Source organism: Acanthisitta chloris, unplaced genomic scaffold (genome assembly GCF_000695815.1).
Source record: "Acanthisitta chloris isolate BGI_N310 unplaced genomic scaffold, ASM69581v1 scaffold10529, whole genome shotgun sequence".
NCBI lineage: Eukaryota > Metazoa > Chordata > Aves > Passeriformes > Acanthisittidae > Acanthisitta > Acanthisitta chloris.
The window spans coordinates 9,834-33,558 of NW_008693097.1; the positions used below are offsets into that span (position 1 = coordinate 9,834).

The window sequence follows — 23,725 nt, forward strand, 5'->3', positions numbered from 1 at the left end:
TTCTGGTTTTTTTTTGTTCACTTAACACCCATGCCGATGGTACTGCCAGCCAGCCTTTAATGACAGGACTTGCCCTAGAGGGAGGTCTGACAGTACAATGCTGTTAAATTTTGTGTTTTATAATTGCATATCTTTTAAGTAGGCCAGTTATAATGCCTGAACTCTTTTGCCATCCTCATTCTTACAAGAAAATAGCATATGCATTTGTTTTTATGGAGGAAATGTACTGTACTTAAAGGGACTAAATCTATTACCGTGTCACTCACTGAAATGGAATGAATTGTTCATTCTGGTGTAGAAACATGGTATGTCTTTGGTTCTAAAACTGGATCTCACAGCCTTGGAAGCAGCAGCATCCAGAAATACATCTTTAGCATCAGTGTGTTAGTAGTTTTAGGGTGAGATTTTGCCTAACTTTGGAGAAGCAATTGACTGCAAAGCCAGAGTTTCTCAGGAGATGACAGATTCTTCCCCAAGACACAACGGATGAATCAGAACTGGTACTTGGACACAATTTGATTTTTTAAAAATACCTGATGTTGGTCTGGTCATTCAGGACAACTGGAACGGTTTGAAAAAATCATCATTGCATATAGAGGCTTTTCTCTGAGATACCTAATAAATTAAAGTGAACTGAAACTAATTTCAAAGCCATAGATCAGAGGGAATGAAGGAATGGGAGGCAGGTGTGCTGTGATGCCGAGGTCATTGGGGGATGCAGGTCAGTCCTGCTGCCTTCCAGAAGCTGGTGGTGATGTCCTTTCCCTCAGGGTCTCCCTGCCTGGGACAGTGTTTGAATTAATCACTGCTGTGGATTTCACCTCCACTAGTCTTCGGATGCTGCTGCTACTCGAAGACTTTGTCCCGAAGGTGTTGAGTGTTTTGAAGTAATCGCTGTGTTTCTGACCCAGGACTACAAACATGCACCGTGAACCTTTTCCCTGCTATTGTGGTCTCTGATTGCAGCTGTCTGGGTTTGTCGTGGGCAGACCTAGTGGTGAGCGCGGGGCGGGACAGCCGAGCCCCGAGCAGGCTGTTACTGCAGGAGCCGTTGGTAATTCCACTTCCCTGCTCTGCTGGGGCACACCTTGCGGCACCCCAGTGAGAAGCCTGGCTCAGAAGAGGAGGGTTTCTAGCCTAGCGAAGAGGAGGCTCAGGGATGACCTTATCGTCCTCTACAACTCCCTGAAAGGAGGTTGTAGTCAGGTGGGGGTTGGTCTCTTCTCCCAGGCAACCAGCAGTAGGACAAGAGGGCATAGACTCAAGCTCTGCCAGGGGAGGCTTAGGTTCGATATTAGGATGAGATTTTTTTTTTACAGAAAGAATAATCAGACATTGGAATGGGCTGTCTGGGGGAGGTGGTGGATTCACTATCCCTGGAGGTTTTCAAGATGAGACTGGATGTGACACTTAGTGTCATGGTCTAGTAATGATGATAGGGTTGGACTCAATGATCCTTGAGGACTAAATGATCCTTGAGAGTAGGATTGGACTCAATGATCCTTGAGGATCAACCCAGTTTATCCTATGATTCAGATTGGCCCCCCCTGCTGCAGCCGGGCTGGGTGCAGGCAGTAGCGCCCATGGGCACCAGGGAGACATGTCGGGGCTGCCCGTCCGTGGGACCACACCAGGACCCTGTGCCTCTCCTAGGAAGAGTCATTTTCATGGAGCTATTGGGCCAATAATGTTTATTTCACCTCTTACAGCATTGTTGTTTGTGATAGAAGTTGTTTCAGTTTGTGACATTCCATCCCCTCAGTGCCGTCAGGTGGGAGGATGCTCGGTTCCAGGAGAGCCTTGAGGCCGGGCAAGGGCAGTGGCTCTCCGTTACGTGTGCCCTGAGGAAGGGGCTATGGCTGGAGGGCTGTCTGTTTGGTAAGTGGTTGTGTGGCTACCTCTGAGCAGGCCCTGCTGCTGTGCTTCTGCTCAGCAAAGGAAAGAGCCCTTGGGAATTGAAACCTGCTCAGTAGGTAGAAATGCCATCAGCTTTTGTGGTAATAGTTTAAAAATGGAGTGTCTGATTGCTGGGAACTAAATGATAGGCATTTGGTTCAAAACTGGCTGGGTGGAAGGAGAAACCAGCTGAGCAAGAGGTAGCATGCTGACAGAATGTGGCTCTGGAGCTCTTGGGGACTGGCTGTGTTAGGAGTGCCCTTACATCTTCCTGAAAATACCTGTTTGCAGGGAATGGTGCAGCAGAGTGCCAGGCAGCAGCTGTAAGTGAACAGTACAAAAGGCTTGGTGCTGTCAAGGGGTAGCAAATTAGTAATCCTGGTATGAGAAGGTATCGAGGAGTGTAAGGAAAAGAGGGAGTTAAGCTTGAGACAAAAACGTAAATTTGAACAGGAATCTGGTTAAGCATTAGTGGGGAAAGGCTGAAGCTAAGAGGCAGTGAAAAAGGAAAGCCAGCAACATTTCATAGCTTACTGAAGACAATACCCAGATTCTTTCTAATGCAATAATGTTTTTTGGGGTTTTTTTTCAGAAGTACTTATATAAAAATATATGCTTTTCTGAATAGTATTTTCTGGTTTGCTGTTTGTTCTGAAACTGGTCATTGAATTTGCATGGATTTGGAAGTCAAAGGAGTTGCTGCTTCCCCTTGAAGGCAGGCTAAACTGTCATCAAGGGGGAAGAACCGTCGGGTATGTTAATGGAAGGCTTGTAGTTATTTTCCTTCCTTACTTTGGTATTTTATCAAATACTTTCATCATACTTCAGGAAGGTCTTAGTTTGAGCTTAGAATCCATTGTGTAGAGAAGAAAACTTAAATTACTTTTGTCAGAAAGGGGTGGTTTAGTAAGACAGCTTCTTGAATGACAAAACTCCAGTAAAAACAGCAGTCCTAAAATAACTGATACTCAGAGTACTTAATTGTGTGACTTTAGGAATGAACTAGTACTTGCAATTAAGAGCAACAGAGTCTTGAACCTGTATTGTGTCCTGTCTCAGGCTGTTGCTGAGGCTGGTAACAGGTGTGTCTTGTGGTTTTGTTTCGCAAGACAGCAACAAAGTAAAGCAACCCCCAAAACATAATTTGAAAAGGCAGGATTTCAGATTGACATGTAAAATGAATCTCAGTCCTCTCTGTTCAGTATGAGTGGGAATTTTGTTTTCCAGGTATGCCTAATAGTCTACACTTTGAGATAAGGTGAGTGTGCAGCCCTCACAAGGTCGTATAGCAGAAACTTTCAGGGTAACCTTTAAAAGTTGGTAAAAATACGACCTTGGATTCTGAGGGCCATTGATTTTCTTATGGCTAAGGTAAATATTATTATTGTTAGTAACAGTTGATTTTTCTTAGATACTGTGTACTTTATGTCCATAAACTAAAGTTAATTGCTAACCCCCCCTCAACCCCCAAGCATCCATCTAACTTCCTTATTTGTTGCATGACCCCATAGGAATTTTTGGAGTTTGACTGCCAAGTTGCTGTTTTTCATTTGATTTGGAATGGAAAAGGACATTTTGTAGATGTTATCACATTGGTGTTACAATGTTACCTTTTAAACAGATTTTTGAGAAATACCTGTGCACAACAAGAACATTTGGGACATTTAATGTAGGTTGTAAAAGAAAAGAAATGTCAATTTTTCTCTAATCTCTCATCCCTTTTTTTTCCTTCTTGAGCAACTAAGTTTCGAAATTTAGACTCCCTAATCCATGTGATTCTTGGTAGTTTGCAAAGATAAATCTTAGAATTATGTTGAAACCATGTGCTTCACCCCAGACTTCAGGATGGCTTTTGTTTGCTCTGTTCCTGATTCAGTGACTTCTGGAAAAGGAGTTACATTAAGACTTTAACATCTAGAATGTGGTCTGTTCTTTATCTCATCACAGTTGAGACAGAACAGAAAAAATATATACTTGAGATTTAATGCATTGCATTTAGTCTTAAGAATAATGCATGACCACACGGTGGCTGTGTTCACTACGTGCGCCCTCACTGCACAGAAACTGCTGTTCAAACCAGGATACTCTGTTTTGAAGGCACTAGAGGGTAGTGTTGCTGAACTTCTTTTTCATGAACAGGCTATAAGGGTGTATGGCAAGAAAGGAGTTACTGTTCTGTGACTGCTCTGAAATCGTGAAAGATGTTCAGGCACTGCTGGAAAGAGGGATGTCTGCTCAGTTCAGGCAGTGGTGCTAAGATCTCTGAGCTGCAAAGTGTGAAAACAAAGATGTTGGCCCTGGTTCTGTACATTACTGAGCCACATTTTTTTTTTTCAGATTGAGAGGCCAGTCTGGGGAGTTGTTACTGCATGCTTTCCCCTGTCAAGCAGCCTTCCCTAGAGATTTGCTGTTAGCTGTTTTCAGAAAGCCACAGTGAGGTAGATGAAGCTTTGGCTTGAGTCTTTTTTTCTTGCCATGTTCTTGCTCAGTTGAGTTTGAACATAGGTGTGGTACACAGCCATGCAAAATAAACTGTGTGAGCTGCCTAGTCATCATTGTGTACTGTTATAATAAAGCTGAGATGAAACAGTTATACAAAATATCAGGGGTTCTTTGGGGGCTGAGCTAGCTCCTTGTAAGCCTGCTGGCTATTAGTGTTGTGGCTTTGGTTTAAGGTTGGTTCCCAACCAACAAGGACAATGTGACCTAAAACCTTGTGAGCAGTGATGGTACAAAGCCTCAGGAGCATGGATTATTTTTACTGTATTATTAATAGCTGATGTGGATGCTATCTGGATTCTTAATGGCTGGAAATCTTTCTGTCATGATGAATATTCAGTCCTTTAGTCTCATGACCTGTAAAAATCACCTTTCAATGAGTTTTTGGTTTTTTTCCTCTTAGTAGCATCTTAGCCAAGTATGTCGGACAGATACTTTGAGCTATTGATTTTAAATATTCCAGGGGAAACTGAAAAGGAGAACTATGTTTTTTAATCCTGATCCCCTAGGTATGTAACAATGTGTCATTATTTTAGGGCTGGAGACCTGCTACACAATCTAGTCACAGTCCTTGCCCACCAGAGTAAGTTTGCTTCTATTTCTGATCAGCTTATTTACTTGTGCATTATTAACACCATGAATTTACATTTCTATTGATGTGCAACTCGGTGTTCCATAAAATTTATCATCATAGGTTTATTTTCTATAATTTATATTTGGCCAAGATGGCCATGCTGGGAGGGATGAAGGGTCATTTTTGGCTGCCAGGGTACTCTGCTAGTGTGGAAGAGAAAAAGCTTAGTGGCCAGTTCCTGAGCAAGAGGGGCTAATGGGGATTTGCAGAGTAGGCCATATCCAGTTGCAGGGAAATTTTTGTGAAGGAGCTAATAATATCTAATAGGCAGTTTGCTTTTAGTGTAATTGAAAAATAAGAGAACATCTTGCTATTAAAATTGCTTTAACTTCCTGCAGGGTGCCATGCCTAGATCTAGGGAGGCTGGGAGAGTCTGATGAAGAGGTAATTATAAATTAATTCTGTCTTGAATAGTTTTTAGAATTCACGTGTTGCAGGAGTTTATAAAAATATCAGTCTGAATATAAACCAATTATGATTGCTTGTCTTTTTTATTATTTTTTATGTGATTTTAGGATGGGGACTCTTACATACTGTTCCGTCAAAGTTGTCCTCATACATGCCAGCTAGATTCATCTTCAGACTGGAGAACGTCATTACAAACGCCATATGCACAGCATCAACATGTCAGTCTGTCACTACACATATTTTTATAATATGTCCCTTCAGTAGCTATTTAGAAAAGCATACATAGCCTTTTTTATACAAGTTCTATTTTTTTTCTTTTGGCTAAGCTCATATCTCCAAGTGCTATTGGTCAAAAATATTTTTTGGCAAAGTTTTTTTACTGAGAAGCCTCTAGAATATTTCAAAACCCTATTTTCTTGTATACCTTAGCTCTTCTTTGTTGGTTGATACGCTTATCCTTCTCTTGTACGTATTTTAAGAGCTAGATTAATAGCTAGCCTAATTAGCAATTCATCAAACCAACTGAAAAATATAATAATATTGAGGTAGCAGGTAACTTTGGTTTATCTTTGCAAACAAAGTGGAATTTAATAATAAAGCTAAGATTGGTAGTAGTCAGTAAGTGTATGATCGAAGGCAAAACCCAAGTTTACAAAGACTAGTATTACTTCTGTGGAAGAATAGATGTTTCCAGTGAATAGAAAACTTTTGGAGTTATGTGCAGTCATTTTATAGCGTTTTCCTTAAGGCCATTGTCTTTAAACCAGAACTATGACATTAGCTTTGGAATTACGTTTGGTTTATCAGAGCTGTTTTATTGTTAAAATGTCCTGACCATGTTAGCATTTTTTTTCCTCTGAATGACTAAGAAATTTAATCACCACTAATCTTAGGTGCTTTATAAGGAAAATCAGTAGCCCAGATGCTAACATTCTGGCTTATAGTAGAGTACATTATTGTTCAGGTTTAATATCCACTATAACATTTAAGAATTAGTTTAGTTATTCAGTTATTGCAGTTCCCCGAGAGTAGGAGAAGTTTGCCTTTGACCTATTATATCTGCATTAAATTTGAAGAAGTGAATGTGACATTTTTTTATTTGATTATGAAACATCACTTTCTGGTTTCGTTTGAACAGGTGCCTAGAAAATTTTGTCAGAACAAAATAGAGGTAAAGTAGCTTAAAAAATACAGACTGACAAAAAACATTAGCAGTTCAATATTATGATATATGGTCTGAAAATGTATTATATTATAACTTCTTTTATGTGACAGGAATTAGCTTGTTGGAGAAACTATTTTTAATCTGCTGTCATTCCATCAGTATTTTGAGTGTTTCATATGTGATAATTAAAGGGAAAATGCTAAGTACCACATACAGTAGTCTACTGCTTGTAGTCTTTGTATGCTCAAGAGATTAGATGTATAGAACTTTAAACAAATCCAGGAAGCATGCTACCTACATGATGATTTTCTGTCATGATCATGCACCATACATAATCATGGCAAAAATCTTACAAATAGTAATATGTTTTCCTTTGGTTAGTGTGTGTCACGGTTTAACCTCAGCTAGCAACTAAGTACCACGCAGCTGCTCGCTCACTCCTCACCGGTGGGACGGGGTAGAATTGGAAGAGTAAAAGTGAAAAAACATTCGTGGGTTGAAATAAAGTCAGTTTGATAGGGAAAGCAAAAGCCACATACACAAGCAAAGAGAAACAAGGAATTAATTCACAGCTTCCCACAGGCAGGAGGTATTGCGTCATCTTCAGGAGCGCAGGGCCCATCACGGGTAACGATTACCAGGGAAGACAAATACTGTAACTCCAAATGTCCTTCCTTCCTCTTTCTTCCCTGAGCTTTATGTACTGAGCATCATGTCATATGGTGTGGAATATCCCTTTGGTCAGTTGGGGTCAGCTGTTCTGGCTGTATCCACTCCCATGCACTCCCAGCCTCCTCACTGGTGGGGTGGTGCAAGAAGCAGAAGAGGCCTTAGTGCTGTGCAAGCACTGCTCAGAAATAATAAAAACATCTCTGTGTTACCACCAGTGTGTCCAACATAAATACAAAACATAGGCCTACACAAGATACTGTGAAGAAAATTAACTCTGCCCTAGTCTTAACTAGCACAGCATGCAGGAAATGCCCTAGCTTATCAATGTTACCTCTTTTTTGAGGAATTAGAAAATATACTGATTAAAATCAATTTTTTCAAAAATATTTATATTATGTAAACCTAAGAAATATTCTACTGAGTGTTTTTAAAAAACTCAGAAGTGTAGCTTGTGGTAAAACCAATTATGAATCAATATATGCATGAGCTATGCCCCTTGAAACAAATAATATAGTGACTTGTAGGCAGAACTTCAAATTGTCTGGAGTTCAGGGTATATTTGCTAAGATCACAATTTTGTATATTTCTCTATATATCCAAATGGTTTCTCAATGTGAAAAAAATGGCATTTAAATAAAAACTGAAATGTTTAAGTGTTGGGTTTTTTTGTTTTGGTTTTTTTTTTGGTTTTAAATAATGGACTATGTCCTACTCCTCAGAATATGTATGTGCCCAACATAGGTGTTTGTGCATGTCTTAAGATGTAGCTCTAAGCACATAACTACAGATAGGTTGTTTTCCTCTGTATTGCCCTGTAAATGTGCAGTGCAGACATACTTGAGTTGCTATACTGTTTTTAGGTCTGGATATTTAGGTCTGGATGCCTATAATTTCACTGCTTGCTTTGCCATTTGTTTTAAAACAAAGTTCATACATAAAATTCTGTCTAGCTGCAGGAGTGCTAAGGGAAGGTCTGTATGGCTTAGTTTCTCAGGGTCTTTCTCCCTTTCTTGTCTGCTTTCCTTTATCTCTTGTTGCTTCTTTCTGCCTTCATTATGTCTTAAATACTAAGTGTTCAGTGTGCTGGAATGTATTTTCTGTTCACTTACCCTGTTTTGCTCTCCATCTCTCTCTTTTTGCCTGACTTCCTGCCCTCCTTCTTTTTCGTGAAGAAAATTTTTCAAGCTGTTCTAAAATATTTTAATGTATTCCTCTGAGTGGCCTTTATTTCTGCATTGCTTGCTTCTGGGGCCCTGACCAAGCATTCCTTTAGCAAGATATATTCCAGCTTCTTCAATAACTGTGTAAGTAAATTTTCCCAAAATAGGTCATTTTTGGAAGAAAAATTTAAATATAGTCTTATCATTCAGGAATTAACCAGTGAAGGGATGTGAATTCTCTTTTGAAAGAGAAAGTTGGCCTTCCAGAAACACAAATACTTCTGAGTTCTGAGAAATGTTTTTCTTGAGCAGAACTGTTACACTGCTCTTGGCAAGATGAGTTCTGTCAAGTAGATGTGCTAGATAAGGCCACATTAGTTTCATTAGCACTGAAGCAATATAACTTAAACATTGAAGGTGTTAGTTATTTGTGGAGAGAAAATAGAATGGCATCTTGGCCTTCTGTCATTGCTGCTGTTTCTACTGTTCCAAGCCTCTAACGTGTAGAGACCTGAAATGGGCGTAAACTTAAGAAGGTGCTTAGCCTGTTCAGATGATGCTCTAGGGAATCAAGTCTCAGTACTCATACTCATTTGCTCTACAGGAATATTAGAACTTCTGACTGAAAAACATCCATCTGCCCATTTTCAGCCATCCAAAATCAGATGTCAGAATTTCCATTTCAGTGATCTACAGCATTATGATATAGGGTGGAATCACTGAATGTCACTTCTTTCTCTAAAAGTGGTATAAAACCACTTAAGTGTGCATTTTTTAGATTAAAAAAATGGTAGAATTTGAAGAACTCGATGAAAATGAACCCTGAATATGCAGTTATGCTTGCTTTTTTTTAAAATTTTGAAGCATAGTATCAAGAAGTTTCAGAAGTTACACTGGATAGGAATTATAATAATGATGTTTTCATTCAATAGATCAACCAGAGGTTTTTGTATTGATTACTCTTTGCTTTAACATTCTGTTTTGGAGCAGAAGACAGGACCAGAAAATCTGCCATCCCAAACAGACAAATGTAAACTGAATTATTGTCAGTATGATGCAGATATGAAAGAAGAACATAAGCAGTATTCTCAGAGAGTTGCAGAAAAGAAGAAAGAACACCTCCAGTGTCCAGATGCTTCCATGAAGATAGCAAAGCAGTAATTGCATTTTTAAATAGAAAATGTGCATTGGTATTTTATTACACTTTGGAGAGGTTTGCACTTGTGTGTAATTAATTTCTTCCATGTTTTTATTGTAAAGAAATAAAAATGTGCAATTTCAGCATCCATTGTTGAGGAGGAAATTAAATATAGGAAGCTTGTTTCAGTTGTTTCAGACTGAGAAACTGAGATGCTCTGAGAATTTAAGTATGCTTGTATTCTCTGGTAACATTTCTCTCATAGTGCACCTCTAGCATCAACATGAATATTAGCATGATTGGTAGGGAAGAATTTACAGCCTACGAAGATGTAAGACAGTGGGAAGATCTCGGTAATGTTATTTCCAAAACCAGAAATTCATTCAAGCTTTATTTTTTTTTAAATACAGAAGTATTTTAATTATTATTCTATTAAATCATGACTGCATATAGGACTTACAAAAGGAGAAATGAAAGATGTAATCTGTCCCTTAGAGAACTATTAACACTGAAGATGGAAAGGAATATGGGATTAAAATAATGAAAGATCTTATCTGTACTCTTTGCTTTGATATTGTATAAGATTCAGTACAGTTGAGCTGCAAGCTGTATTAATGCTGCCAGATTTCTTCCGTGTTTTTAAATTAAAACTAAGATGCAAAGAAGGGAAGATCAGTGGTGAGAAACTGTAAAACAAAGGGGTGAAAACCCCTGAACCTTCCTCTTATTCTGGAAGAGATAGTGGAGAAGGATGTTTGAACAAGGCACGATGGATTGCTGCAGGTTTAAGGAAAGAGGAAACACAGAAAGCAACAGCTGTGAGGACTGGTCGAATGCTAGACTCTACAGAGGGTAGATGACCATTTTAGAATCTTAGTGAAAAGTTAAATATGCAGATGTTGAGGGAACTCAGCACTGTGCTTATTGCTTTTCAGAGAAAAGGTTTGATGTAGAGCAATGAATTTACTGATTTTACTTGCTTAGCGTTCAGTAGAATAAAAAGAGAAGGTTTTGTATAAGAAAAAGATTGTTTCACATATTGATGTTAATTTTTACACATATTGTTGATTACTTTAAAACTGCTTTCTCCTCCTATAGTCATGGTTCTAGTGTTCAGATAAAACTTGGAGAACCTGCAAAAACCTATAAAGAAACATTCTGTGAATAAGAGTTAAATGCAAAAAAAAAATCTGTTGTTTTGTGGTTTAATTTTATGTTTAATGGCAGATACGCTTGTCTGTTCTGAGGATTTGTTGTAGGGTTTTTTTTTATGATTCCACTCTCATGTACTAGTCTGTACCACTGTCATGGCCTCTATTTTCAAGGAGTGGCTTCTTTTTATGCAGTACTGCAAGCCCATCAAAAGAGCATTTGCAGGACCAGCCAGGTTAATCTTAAAATAAAGAAATAGATGACAAGTGTATACTGGAACTGAAAAAGCAGGACTGTTTTTTTCTGGTGATTTTGGGTTCCAGAAAGATACTTGCTAAGCACTAGAAACATATGTGTCAGTTCTTATGGAAGACTTTAATATAATGTCTATCAGACCAATGTTTTGTGTTAGATATCATCACTGTCTGATTAGATTAATAAATCAAAACCTCTTTAGATTTCAATGCACTTATTATTTTAGCTGATTAGTGGAACTTGTAATAACTTTTCTGGAAAAAGCTGCTCATAGAGGACTAATGCTAACAAAACCTACCCTTTGGATTTCTTTCCCATGTTACCTCCTTCCCGACTTCTGTAAACACTTTGTCCGTTTTCTTCATATCCTCCATGTAGGAGATAATTCCATAATACCTTGGGATTGCTTTAAAAGTTGGTTAGAACCAGTTCAGCTGCATGCTTTGACTTTTTCCCAGCTAGACTGTATTTAACTTCTTTGCTGGTCACAAAGCAGCATCTCTGCAGTGGCGAGCTTTGAGCTATGTCCCTAACAGCAAATCCTCCACTTTTTCTTGGCTGTTCTTGAGCAGAACAGAAAAAGGAAGAGCTCTTGTCTTCTTCTGAGAGGTTCTATAGCCTGCCGTCTCTGACTCATTGCTGCTTGTAGGAACACAGTATCTTTGAGATATATTTTTTTATTTCAGTGTGAATGAAAGCTGGTAAATATTCAAAAGATACAAGGAAAGACCTAAAAGGCAAGATTTGTAAGTTCAGTTTCTGTAGAAAGCTAGACTTCAAAAATTCTTTTTTAATTAGCATGAAGTGGAAGAAATAGACACTTTAAAAAGTAAGGAAGCAAGAAAGCAAAGTACTTTTAAATAAATTAAGAAAAGCATGTGTGAGGTTTTTGTTTCTTTTTGATGCAGTTCATTAAATTAGATTTATGAAAAGAATGTACTTTTTGTATAGGGTGCACAGCTTGAACATGGACATAATGATGATCTTGTAGCTCTTGATGAGAAAGCTCTCCTGCAACAGTGCTACAGAAGCAAGCCCTATAATATGCAGCACAGTATAAGGAAAAGAGAAGATCTAAGTATTTTGTGGGTCTCTTCCAATTCAGAATATTCTGTGATTCTATGATTTCCTCTGATCTGTAGCTTTTAGCTGAACCTGTATTCCATGATCCATGGGTTGTATGATTCCATCAGCTCTGCTGCTAGCATTAAATGGAGTCAGCAATAACTTTGGCCAAGTCTTCAAGCTACAGGGACATAGCTTCTACTGTGTTTCTTTCTTCTTCTGTTTATCAGATTCTTTTCAGCACGCTATCTGGTTTGGGTTTATAAGCCAGGGCACATGGATTATGTTATGTTTTAACACACACTGCTCTGTATTATCACTGTATCCTCCTTTATGTTATACGTCTTAATACATCTGTTGCATCAGTTAATGGGTAAAGAGTCAGTAACTCAGAATAAAGCACCCAGCAGCTCTGATAAGTGCAAAAATTAAACATGAAAGCAAACTAAAAAGCCCCCTATGTCCTATAATTCAGAAATCTTTTAAGGCTTAAAATCAGCTTAGAATAACCAACAACTGATCTGATGTTGCGTTAGTCATTTGGTTTTTTTCTGATTTGGCTTTTTTTTTGGCTATTGCCAATCAGTATTTGAAGGCTGTCAATTCTACCCATAACATCTCTATGGAATTAGGAATTACCCTTACAGTTACCTGGTGCCTGGGAGTCAACATTCAGTTCTCTTCATCCATGAATAGGGTTGTCTACCTAGAATTTGGTTTGCACACAAGAATTGTGTGGAAAAAAATAACCAATTAGAAAAATATCTTAATTCAGATTACCTAAAAAGATATTGCATAAAAAAAGTTGCACAAACCTTCTCAGTAAGAATAATCTCTGTTTTCTCATATCTAAAAATTATAGTTTGGAAAAAAAAAAGGTAAATGCAGTGAAAAAGTTCAGTAATCTGGAAGATAAAGCAAAGAGAGATGCTGAGACCTGGTTGTTGCCACTGGCCTCCTCCATCCTGTGGCATCCTCTTGTGCTTTGGTTTCTTTCTGTGTAACAGGTGATGATCAACACCTGGACACTTTATAGTGAATGGCACGAGGTTATGGTTCAGTGCTACTCTAATACAAATAAGAAGATCATCATGTTAAATCCCCTTCCCCCTCAGGATGATATTTCCTGAAAGATTTTCCAGATTGGCTGTCTCAGCAGAAAATTATTGTGGCATGCAGAAAAGAAAAAACTTGCACTGAGATGAAGTCTTAAAAGAATTTTTTTACTAAATATTGCTGGAGGTTTAGTTTCATTCTCTGAATTGGAATCTCTGTCAACCATGAAACCTGGAATAGTGTGAGTTTCCTCAGGCACTGTTGTACTTACACAATGTATTGGAAACTGCAGAAATAAGGATGCTGTCAACTGAAATACTAGAATTCTCATATTTATTGACAACTAATATGCATAGAAAAATTGAGTGTGTAGCAGAGAATATTATACATCTATTTGTAATGCAAATAGAACTCTGTGACTTCTGAATGCTATCTTAAAGGGTAATTTGTGTGAAATGTCTGGTGTTATATATTTCATTTGCTGTCATTCAGTTTTTCATTGCAGGAGGATGTTGCTGCAGAGAGGAGAAAACAGGCCATAGTAGAACAAGTGATGGTGGATCAGTTATGTAGGTAAATGAATTTATAATGTAAAATTTCAGTTTTACCTACAGGACAATTTAGATCTGTGAGTGTGTGGCTTGCTCATCTTGTTCCAAGTCTTAAGCAGTTTTATGTAGTAGGATTATTTGCAAAAATTCTTTAAATGGAGCTGCCATATCCATGTTAGGGTTTTTTATGAAAATAATTTATAATTTTATGCTTGAACCTATTTTAAGGACTTTACAATAGCCCTAGTTCTCAGAAATAACCCTCTTGTACCTCAACAAAATATATGGATGCCTACTGTTACAAATTATCCTTCTTCAGTATTTATTGTGTTTTCTAAATATTTTAGCTTTATTAATGCTGACACAGCATCTTTCAGGTGTAAAGGAGTATTATATCAATGTTGGGCAGGTAGGAAAAAAGGCACAGTGATAAATCAAGGTTGTACAGTAAGGCTCTCCTACTTTCATTGCTATCACTTTAGCTCCAAGAAAGCATTGCTTCTGTGTGGAAAGATCCCTCTATTTTAAGCATGCTTTAATAATCCAGGCCTTTATGCAAGCTGTCTGGTTATGACAATATAGGAAGATGCAAGCTAGTTTAATATAGTTTCATGTTACTTTACACTTGCTAAAAATTATCCATGGGTGCCTCCACAGTGTGTTGTATTCTGGACTTAGTTTACAATCTCCATAGTCACCTATACTGATTTTCTAGCCCATCAGCACTTTGAGGTCGAAATGTCACACATCACCATTTTATTTTTTCTCTGTTTCCGTTGCTATGGCAGTTTGAATGACCTATATTGTTTAAAAGTCTGTTAATGCTTTTACACTATTTAAAAGCTGACATAAGAAGAAGGCTGCCTGAGGGAAACAAGATTGTCATGAAATACAATGTTAAATTCCAAGTGTCATTGTAGCAGGATTAAAATTATGGAACTATTCAGTGCAGAAATCCCCAGTTTTCAAATAAATGCTTAGCTTGTGTCATATGTCTTCAAAGATTTTTACAGAGATGATCTTAAAAATGCGCTGGTTGTGTTGAAGTGTTTCAGTACTACTGATGTTGCATTAAATGTACAACATTGTGCATCTTGGATAATGGATGCTCATTCTGTGTTTAACATCCTTCAGCTGCTTTGCCTTATTTCTTCCATGTATTCCTTCTCCTACTCTGAACCCTTCTGTTGATAATGTCAAAACAATATTCAGTAGTGCTGCAGCTGCATCGGGATGAACTTTTAATTTCAAAATTCTCTCTGTTTATGTTCCAAATATAACTGTGCCAGGACTGCCAAACAAATTGGTATCAGATGGCAGGATGTTAATCGGAGAAGATTAGTGCAAAATTGTTGCATGAAAAAACGTATTAAAGGAAACACAAAGGTGTTTTGAATTTTTTTTTTTTTTTTTTTAGTAAAGCCAGTCTGGCAGTTAAATCAGTGTAACTGATTTGTGCAAAGATGGATCTGTGTCAGTCAGGGAGCAAGTTTCGAACACTATATTATCTCTGCAAAATTATTTTTTTATGTCTGAAAATGAACCATTCAATAACATAACAAGCATCTCATTTATTTTTAAAGGGTCTCTTGTTTACTTGTCAAACTGATGCATAGTATATCAAAATGTTCAAAACCCAGTTCATCTGTTTCTTTTCTGCTTGATGGGACCCATCAGCTGTGTAGTCAGTGCTTTGAGGGAGAAAGTGCCAACATTTTTGTTGAATGCCAGATTGGATGGGGCTCTGAGCAACGCAACCTGGTCTAGGGGAAGGTGTCCCTGCCTATGGCAAGGGATTGGAACTTGATGGTCTTTAAGGTCCCTTCCAACACAGGCCATTCTAAGATTCTGTGATGATGTCACTGGTCAGTACTGCTAACTGCTGTCACTGATTTTGGAGGATGCCATGGATAAAGAATATCACTGATGGAATATTTGCAGAAATACTGGAAGTAATGAAACCTCCCCGCAAACCTTCCTAAGACAAAGATTAATTTTATATAAAGATATATAAAATATACTTTAAATAATACATATATACATGTAAAGTTACTACCTAGTAGTGTACTGCTAGAGTATTATTGCATACATTTGATTTTGAGTAATATACTTTAGAATTTGTAAAAACAAGCACAAAATTAAGCCCACGTATCTATGAAAGCTTAGTGGATAACCCCAAGGTTTTATTGCTCTGTTATTCTTGGGTGTTTTCTTTCCTGAGTAAGACCTGAAATTCAAACTTAGTAAGAGGGTTTCTCCCTGCTCTTTGTAGTCAGAGCTGTTGTAAGTGACCCAGAGCAGGCCACACACCTGATGTTTGCAAGGAAGCTCAAGGACTTCTGGGACTTGGAACAGCACCAGTGAGTTTTAGAAAAAGAACACTGCATGAAACAAAGTGAGTTTTTAGAAATACTTTTTCTGGCTTTTTTTTTTATTTATTATTTGGGCTCTGTGAAGTCTGTTTGGCTTTCCAGATGTTTTATTTCTGTCTTGGATCCACCAGCTTCATGTGAGGCCTTTTTTGTAGCCTTACTGTGTTTATTATAGCCTAGTGGGCCCTTTTTATGCAGATTCTCCACGTAAAATGATTGATTCATAGAATTTATAAAACCTGGGAGAACATTCTTAAGCTTATGTTGATATTATTCATCACAAGGTTTTGCCAGCCTTTTCCCAGATGTTGGATGCCTGCAACTCTGTCATATCCTTTTAGAGATTCCTGTCCTGAGGTGCATAAATTGCATAAATATGCATCTGTAAATGCTAATCTGCACAATTTAATCATACTTTTCTTTCATGTTTTGATTTTTGCTGCAATAATTAACCCTATTGGCATTTAAATGACATTCCTGGACTGTGAGCATTGAAGTAGTAGCTCCAAAGGCTTATGAAAAACTGAGAAATCATTGTGATCCATAAAATGAATGTGCAGGTCTGAGTTTTGTTCTGTTACTTTTTCTCAACATTCAGATAAGCATCTCTGCTTTGTGCATTGTAGCATCCTACTCTAAAGCTCTTCTCATCAAATGTTGTCTTTGTATTCTTATAAAAAAAAAAGACTACAAAACCAGTCTCAATCTCTTACACACATCACATGGACAGATCTCCATTTCTGGAACTAGTAATAAGGCCAATATGAAATATTTAGGTGGGTAAAGAAGCCACATTTTTGCAAGACAACACATTTTTTCTTGGAAGTATGGTGAGTGGTAGAGGTTTAATTCTTTATACAAGTGTATGTAAACAAAATATCCCATTCATATTTATGCCTTCTGTGAATGTACTCTCATTATATAATAACAGAACACATTACAACTCTGAGTTGCTTTCTAATTCAACTACAAGGGATCATCTCCTCAGCCAGTTGCCAAGGATACTGTATTTCATGTTTTTTGCTGTTTTGAAACAGTTGATTTAATGTAATATTTATCTGTGAACATATAGGTAACTTACTGCATTATTTTCACAGAGACTAACTGAAAACATGCTCTCCAACAAGCTACGCTTTGATAGTAGGATTATATCAAGGTAATCACAAATTTTGTGAAGCTTTTCAATTCTGTAAATTTATGAATGACGATATTCACTCTCTTGAACTAATTAAGTGCACTGAACGTTTCTGTTCCCTCTGTTGAGGAAAAAAAGATATGTGCTGTGTGGGTGTGTATATATATATATATGTATACATGTATGATACAAATTCTGACACGGCTGATGGATAGTGGTGTTACAGACCTATCATACAGTGTTAAGATCTGTAAGTAATGTGTCATACCCATAGCTCTGTTCAGGACAGTTAGCACAGGGCCTGTGTAAAATAGTGCTTTTAGTCATTGTGTTTCAGTTGATTAAAAATAATTTTAGCTTTGTCTTAGGTGTGGCAACTACTGTAAATGAAAAGAATGGCTTTGCAACTTGTTTGTAACTCCTTATGCATTAAACCTTAGGACATCTTTGAAACTGTTCTGAATAGTGATAGCGTAAGCATATTTTTCAGCTCTTTAAGTGATGCTTTTCTGAAGCTGTGAACTGTATACTTGTTAAGCACAGCTGAGGATTCAGTCACATAGCTTCATATGCCATGATGAATGCAGTAATCCTGGTGTAAGTAATCCTTTATTTAATGAATGAAAATTATCTTGGTATACTAAAATATGAAGCCTTGAAAGGTGTTTTTAACTTTATGGAGAATGGAACATTGAATTAAATATGTGACCAAATCCTCAAGTTGAATTCCATGGTGGGTTAGAGAAAATAGTCAAATACCTCTTTAAAAAAAGTAAATTGTACAATATGCAACATTGGAAATAAAGCGTATGTTGGGAGCAGTCTTGAGGAGAAGAACTTGGGGGTGCTGGTGGATGAGAAGCTCAACATTATTTGGCAATATATGCTTGCCAGAAAGCAAGCCATGTCCTGGGCTGCATCAAAAGAAGTGTGACCAGCAGGTCGAGAGATAATTCTTCCCCTCTACTCCTGTCTCATGAGACCCTACCTGGAGTACCGTGTCCAGCTCAGAGCCCCCAGCACTGAGTAGGATATAGACACGTCCAGAGGAAGGCCATGAAGAAGATCAGAGGTCTGGAGTACCTCTCCTGTGAGGACAGGACAAGAGAGTTGGGATTGTTCAGTCAGGAGAAGGGAAGGGTCCAGGGAGACCTTATTGCAGAGTTCCAGTGCCCAAAGGAGAGCTATAAGAAAGCTGGAGAGAGACTTTTCGGCAAGGGCATGTAGTGACAGAACAAGGGGGAATGTCTGGAGTACCTCTCCTGTGAGGACAAGCGGAGAGAGTTGGGATTGTTCAGTCAGGAGAAGGGAAGGGTCCAGGGAGACCTTATTGCAGAGTTCCAGTGCCCAAAGGAGAGCTATAAGAAAGCTGGAGAGAGACTTTTCGGCAAGGGCATGTAGTGACAGAACAAGGGGGAATGGCTTCAAACTGAAAGAGGGCAGGGTTAGATAGATATTAGAAGTTATTTCTTTACTGTAAAGGTAGTCAGGCACAGGCAATAGGTTGCCCAGACAAGTGATAGACCCCTGGCAGTGTTTAAGGCCATGTTGGATGTGGCTCTGAGCAACTTGGTCTAGTGGAAGGTGTCCCTGGCAGGGGCATTGGAACTACATGATCTTTAAGATCACATCCAACCCTTAGCATTCTGATTCCAAAATGAATGTTATTTATGTTTGAGTTGGATTGAATTTATATCAATGAAAGACATAAAGGTGCCTTTCAAATTTTCTTCTAGAAATGGTCACGATGCTTGTGGAGAGTTGATTGGATTTTTTTTTTTTTTTGCATGTGACAGATCCCTTGCTGTGTATGAATTTTGACAGTTTGGGAAAAACAGGTAGGATAAATTACCTTTTAAAAAGGTTTCACTGTATCTAAGAAGGTTAAACAAATTTAATTGTTTTAATACCAGTTTTGGATTATTTTACAGAACAAATGCCTTGTCTTTCATTCAGAAGGGAGTTTATGAACATCAATGTGGACCAAGGAAGGGAAAAGCTTATGGTCTTCATGATTTCTGCATTGTAGGTATACTTCTACTGAATTTAAGGGAATTTTGTTGGTGATTTGGAAGTAATATTTAGATATTCGAATTGCAAATTAGAATTTAGCCTTCAGTAACATTTTCAAATTAAAGATTTTCAGGAGTCTGGATTATTTTGCTGTACCACATTTTAGAGATTCTTTGCCTTCAGATTAAGCTGTAGTTTGCAATTTTCCCCCTAGAGGGCACGAGACTGCAGACAGTGGAGACCTTTTGTAGGCAAAATGATGGATAGGAGAAGGAGAGTCCTGAAGAGGAAGTAGATCAAAGTAGTTGTGGAAAATTAATAATCTTTGCAAGGTCTACTGGCATTTTTAACTCGAGGCACTGATTAAATATTTTTTAAACATGAAGGAATGGCAGGTTAATTGTTTGTAACCTTAAGTTTGAAATGTACACTACCAGTTCTTAGAGCAAGCTTTTGAAACAATGGTAAACTTCACCTACTAGCTAATCTACAAATTGTATTTCATCTTCTGGGCTGCTGTACTTATGTAATTGGTCAGGTGTTCATGGTTTATACATACTTCAGCAATTTTTCGAGTACAGACTGTTTTCACTGAGTGCTTCACATCCTCCTGCAAATCTGAAGTTTAGAGCAAAAACTGTGTTTGCATGAAGTATTGAAAATAAAAGAAGGCAACATTAGTTTTTAGTGTGTTTTGTCTAATCACATGCCTAATCCTAACTGCTTACATGTAGCAAGGATCTAAGAATTTCAACATGAAATAGATAAGTTTATGGTCTGGAGGTTGGAGCTACTTTTTAGAGGTTTTGTTTTTTATTGTCGTGTATTTTTGCAACCTGCAGATGGAAATGTGTTTTGAATAAAGATGTCAAGTTCAATAGCTCTTTGGAATGATGTCGTATCTGTGAATCTCCACATCTGCAATCTTGCTTTCTGGACTGACATTAAGATATGGAGATATATCACAAAGTTGAAATGCTTGAGACACTTGCACAAGAACAGTGTCTCTGTCTCCTCCTTCTGAATTTATGAGTTTTGGAGGATTTATAATTCAAGCTTGCACCAATATTATAGTTAGAGCTACTCCTTTTATAAATTCTCAGCATTCTATGCTTTTAATTGGGCAGCTTATTTTCTCTCCCCTTTCTTCTTCTTCTTCCAAACCAAAAAGCATCTTTAACTTTGCAGAATACATGAGGTGTGCCCTCTGTCCCCAGTTTGGCAGGAAGGGGAATTTGTAATACTCAGAAGAGACTATACTGGGTAATAGCACTCTGTGCTACTAGTAACATATTTTTATTCCATATTTATTAGAGAAATCTAGCAGTTTTAAAGAATAACTTTATGATTAAACGTTGCAAAAATAATTTGAACTTTCGGAAGGGTACTTTTTAGTTGTTTGTTTATCTCAAGTATGATTTTAGTTTATTGAAAATAACTGTAAAGGGTTTCTTCTGGTCTGAGAGAACTTTGCTCTCATGCAATCAGTGTTGCATCTTCCTGAGCTCTCTTCTCTGGTCCAGGGAGTTTTGACTCCTGTAAGGATGAAGGGAGAAGAAAAGTTGAAAAGGAGAGCCTGCCTGAGGGAACAACAATCTTTAGCCTCACGTTTCTCAGCTGTGGATTAGGCACCAGTATGCCTTCTTACTGGACAAACCTCCGTGTAGAGGATAATGTGTTGTCTTGGAACATTTGTAAGAAAAGTGAGTTTTGTTGCAGGTATTCTAAAGTGCAGTCTATCTTTGGAGTTAGCTGCTCATGTTCTGGTTGTTGCGGTTTGTTCTTGTTTTTCTGAAGTTGTGTATCTGGTAGTTGACTTTTTAGTTTCAGATCAGTTTATTAAAATAAAAACAAATTAGAGGACTGCATGCTATTCCATTGCTGAATTCATTAATTTTAAAACTCTAGAATGAATTCCTTTATTGTTTTGAGTTTACAGGTATGTTTGCCATTCACATAGTTTGGTCCAGTGCGTAAAGCATCTGTCACCCTGAAGCGATCTCGTCCAGGAGTCTGTTTCCTTATTTTGGCAGATGACTATATCTGTGTGTAGACTTCTTTCCCGCAGTGCCTGAAATAGGCAGAAATGCTTGTCTCCATTGAGACCTACAATTAGAGTCATCATATTTGTGAGACTTCTTTTATTTGAAATGCCACTTGTTATATGACTATAATGTAGCGTGGAGCTGTTTGCAGTATCAAACACTGATTGCAAACCAGCCAAGTGACTGGATATCAAATCAAGAAAAATGACATATGCTTTCATAGTTTCAATCCTGAAGAATCTGTCTCCTTGCTTTATGTATCGAGCATGTGTATTTGAATAAACTGAAATGAAAATTAAGCTGCTGTTAGCAGTGCTGAAGAGGCTGTGTGGAGGCCTCTGTCAGAATGACGCAGGAATCTTAGTAATTGGAGGAGGTGGAAGGGAAACAGTTTAACTTCTGATTCTAAGGATGAGCTAGAAATTATGCAGGGAAGACAATTTTTTTTTTAGTTGATAAGGAGACCACATTTGATGTGAAAGTTGTTGAGATAAAATAATCATGAAACTGCATAATCAAGAATAATTTTATGATATCTGGTGCCTTACATAAAATAGGTAATTAGACATAATCCATTGCACGAGATCTAAAACTATATGCTAGGTAGTTAGGTGTATTTGATCTTTTAATATTTTCACTTTTTTTCCCCTTATATGCTTATGTGAAACTCTCTTTTCCCTGTAGGCTTATATGAAACTAGATTTCAACAAAACTTGGATTGCGCCTATGGTGGATGTCAGAAAATGGTGCTGTGGACAGAAATATCCTCTAGTATTGGCAGGTAATTCCCATGAACAAACAAACAAAAAATCTGTAACTACTAAAGTAATCTTGGTAGAAGAGATGCCAGATTCAGAAACTGGGTGGAAATACAAACTGTTTCATGTTGGCTTAGACTTGAGCTGTTAAGGAGAACTTTTTACTTCTGATGATTTATAATGTGTCTATCCGGAACATGACTATAAATAGTAATGCAGTTCATATACACAATTTTAATACTTGCTTTTTGTCAAGCTGCAAATACTGCATATATGAAGAGTAATTCTTTTCCCTACCTGTGTAGGGCTGCATGTAAGCAGTCATTTCTCACCTTTTATGTGCAAGTTATCAGTGACAAATATGACATTTATAATTTTCACTTAGGAGGATACCCTCATTTTCACCTTACTGTTTTCCATCAAAATATGCAAGGATTCCAACTGACACAGAATGTACTCAGCACTCAAGTAATTTATTCAGAAGGAACTATTTCTGGGACAGGTTTGTCATCCTTTACAGAGGAAATGTTGACTTCTTCGCTATTTTTTCAGGATTCTCAAAAATGTTTAAACTTTGCCATTGAAAAACTAGGAGTTTAAATATTTGAATGTCAGTTTCAAAAATAATATCCTCATGTACCAATCTAGTCACTGAAAAGTCTCCGTAGTGTCAAGACCCTTTCTGTTTTACCTGTAGAAGAGAGGCTGGATGTTTTTTTTTGTATTGCCAGTGATTTTAATGGTAACACACGAAGAAAACATGGTGGTATAGGGACACCACATGCGATTTTTTCCAATGCTATAATGCCATTTTTTTCCATTTTTTTCTTTAGATTATGAAATAATCTCGAGTTTTGTCTTTATTAAGTCACTAGAACTCATATGTAAATTTCGGAACAGTTTGCAAATGCTGATTTGCATCTAAAAGTTTTCCTCGAACTTTGAACTTGTACTACATTAAACACATGCTTTCTTATAAGAGAACTTCTGAAACACCAAAATCTTAGTTTACAAATGCATTATTCATTTTTTGCAGTAATTTGCAGAAAAAAATCCTCATGGTTCATTCCAGTTGACTGACCTGATGTTTCTGTTGGTACTTAATGCTATCATGCTATTAGAGTAAGAGGATTTCTGTAGCTGGTATTAAGTGAGCCAATGACTCAATTCCGAAATCAGAATATTGCATTTGCTCAACAAAAAAATATTTGTAAGCTAAAATTTGAAAGTTTCTTGCCTGAAGTATATTAAATGCTACATATTCACTGTTCTTTAAAATGTTTAATGGAAAAATATACTTCATAGGCAAAGCTGCAGAAGAAGAAATTAAATCGTCATTTCTAGAATAATTAGGAGAGTCCTGCAGCAACCCCAATGAAGTGTCCTATTCTGAATTTAAAGATTACTATGAAGGATTAAGTTTTGGAATCATGGATGATGATGATTTTGTTAATATCTTAAGGAACCCTTGGGAAATTTAGAGTGGAAGACAATGAAAATGAAGACACGTTTTCTAAACAAAGAGTGACTGAATAAGGGAGGATTTAGTCTTGATGTGCATTATAATTAGTGTCTTAAACAGATTTCAGGGACCAAAAACTTCAGATGTTTTCAGAATTATATATGGCAAATTTCTTAGAGTATCTGTTGAGCTATACTAGCTACCTTTTTAATGCACATGCTGTCCATTCCTTTTCCTTGGAAATAATAAAGACTGTTTCCCATACCAAAAGCCACCTATTTTAAAATAA

General features: G+C 37.4%; 1 protein-coding gene across 1 annotated transcript; it reads left to right on the plus strand.

The window, feature by feature from the left end:
* Nucleotides 1-1,600: 1,600 nt before the first annotated feature.
* LOC103810061 (calcyphosin-2-like) lies at nucleotides 1,601-23,455 on the plus strand. Its single transcript, XM_009082947.1, is given in 12 exon segments — nucleotides 1,601-1,771; nucleotides 9,425-9,591; nucleotides 10,486-10,550; nucleotides 11,971-12,064; nucleotides 13,593-13,673; nucleotides 15,928-15,988; nucleotides 15,991-16,050; nucleotides 17,121-17,179; nucleotides 18,895-18,996; nucleotides 19,090-19,183; nucleotides 21,901-21,997; nucleotides 23,280-23,455. Coding segments are annotated over 12 exon segments (1,227 nt in total).
* Nucleotides 23,456-23,725: the final 270 nt, after the last annotated feature.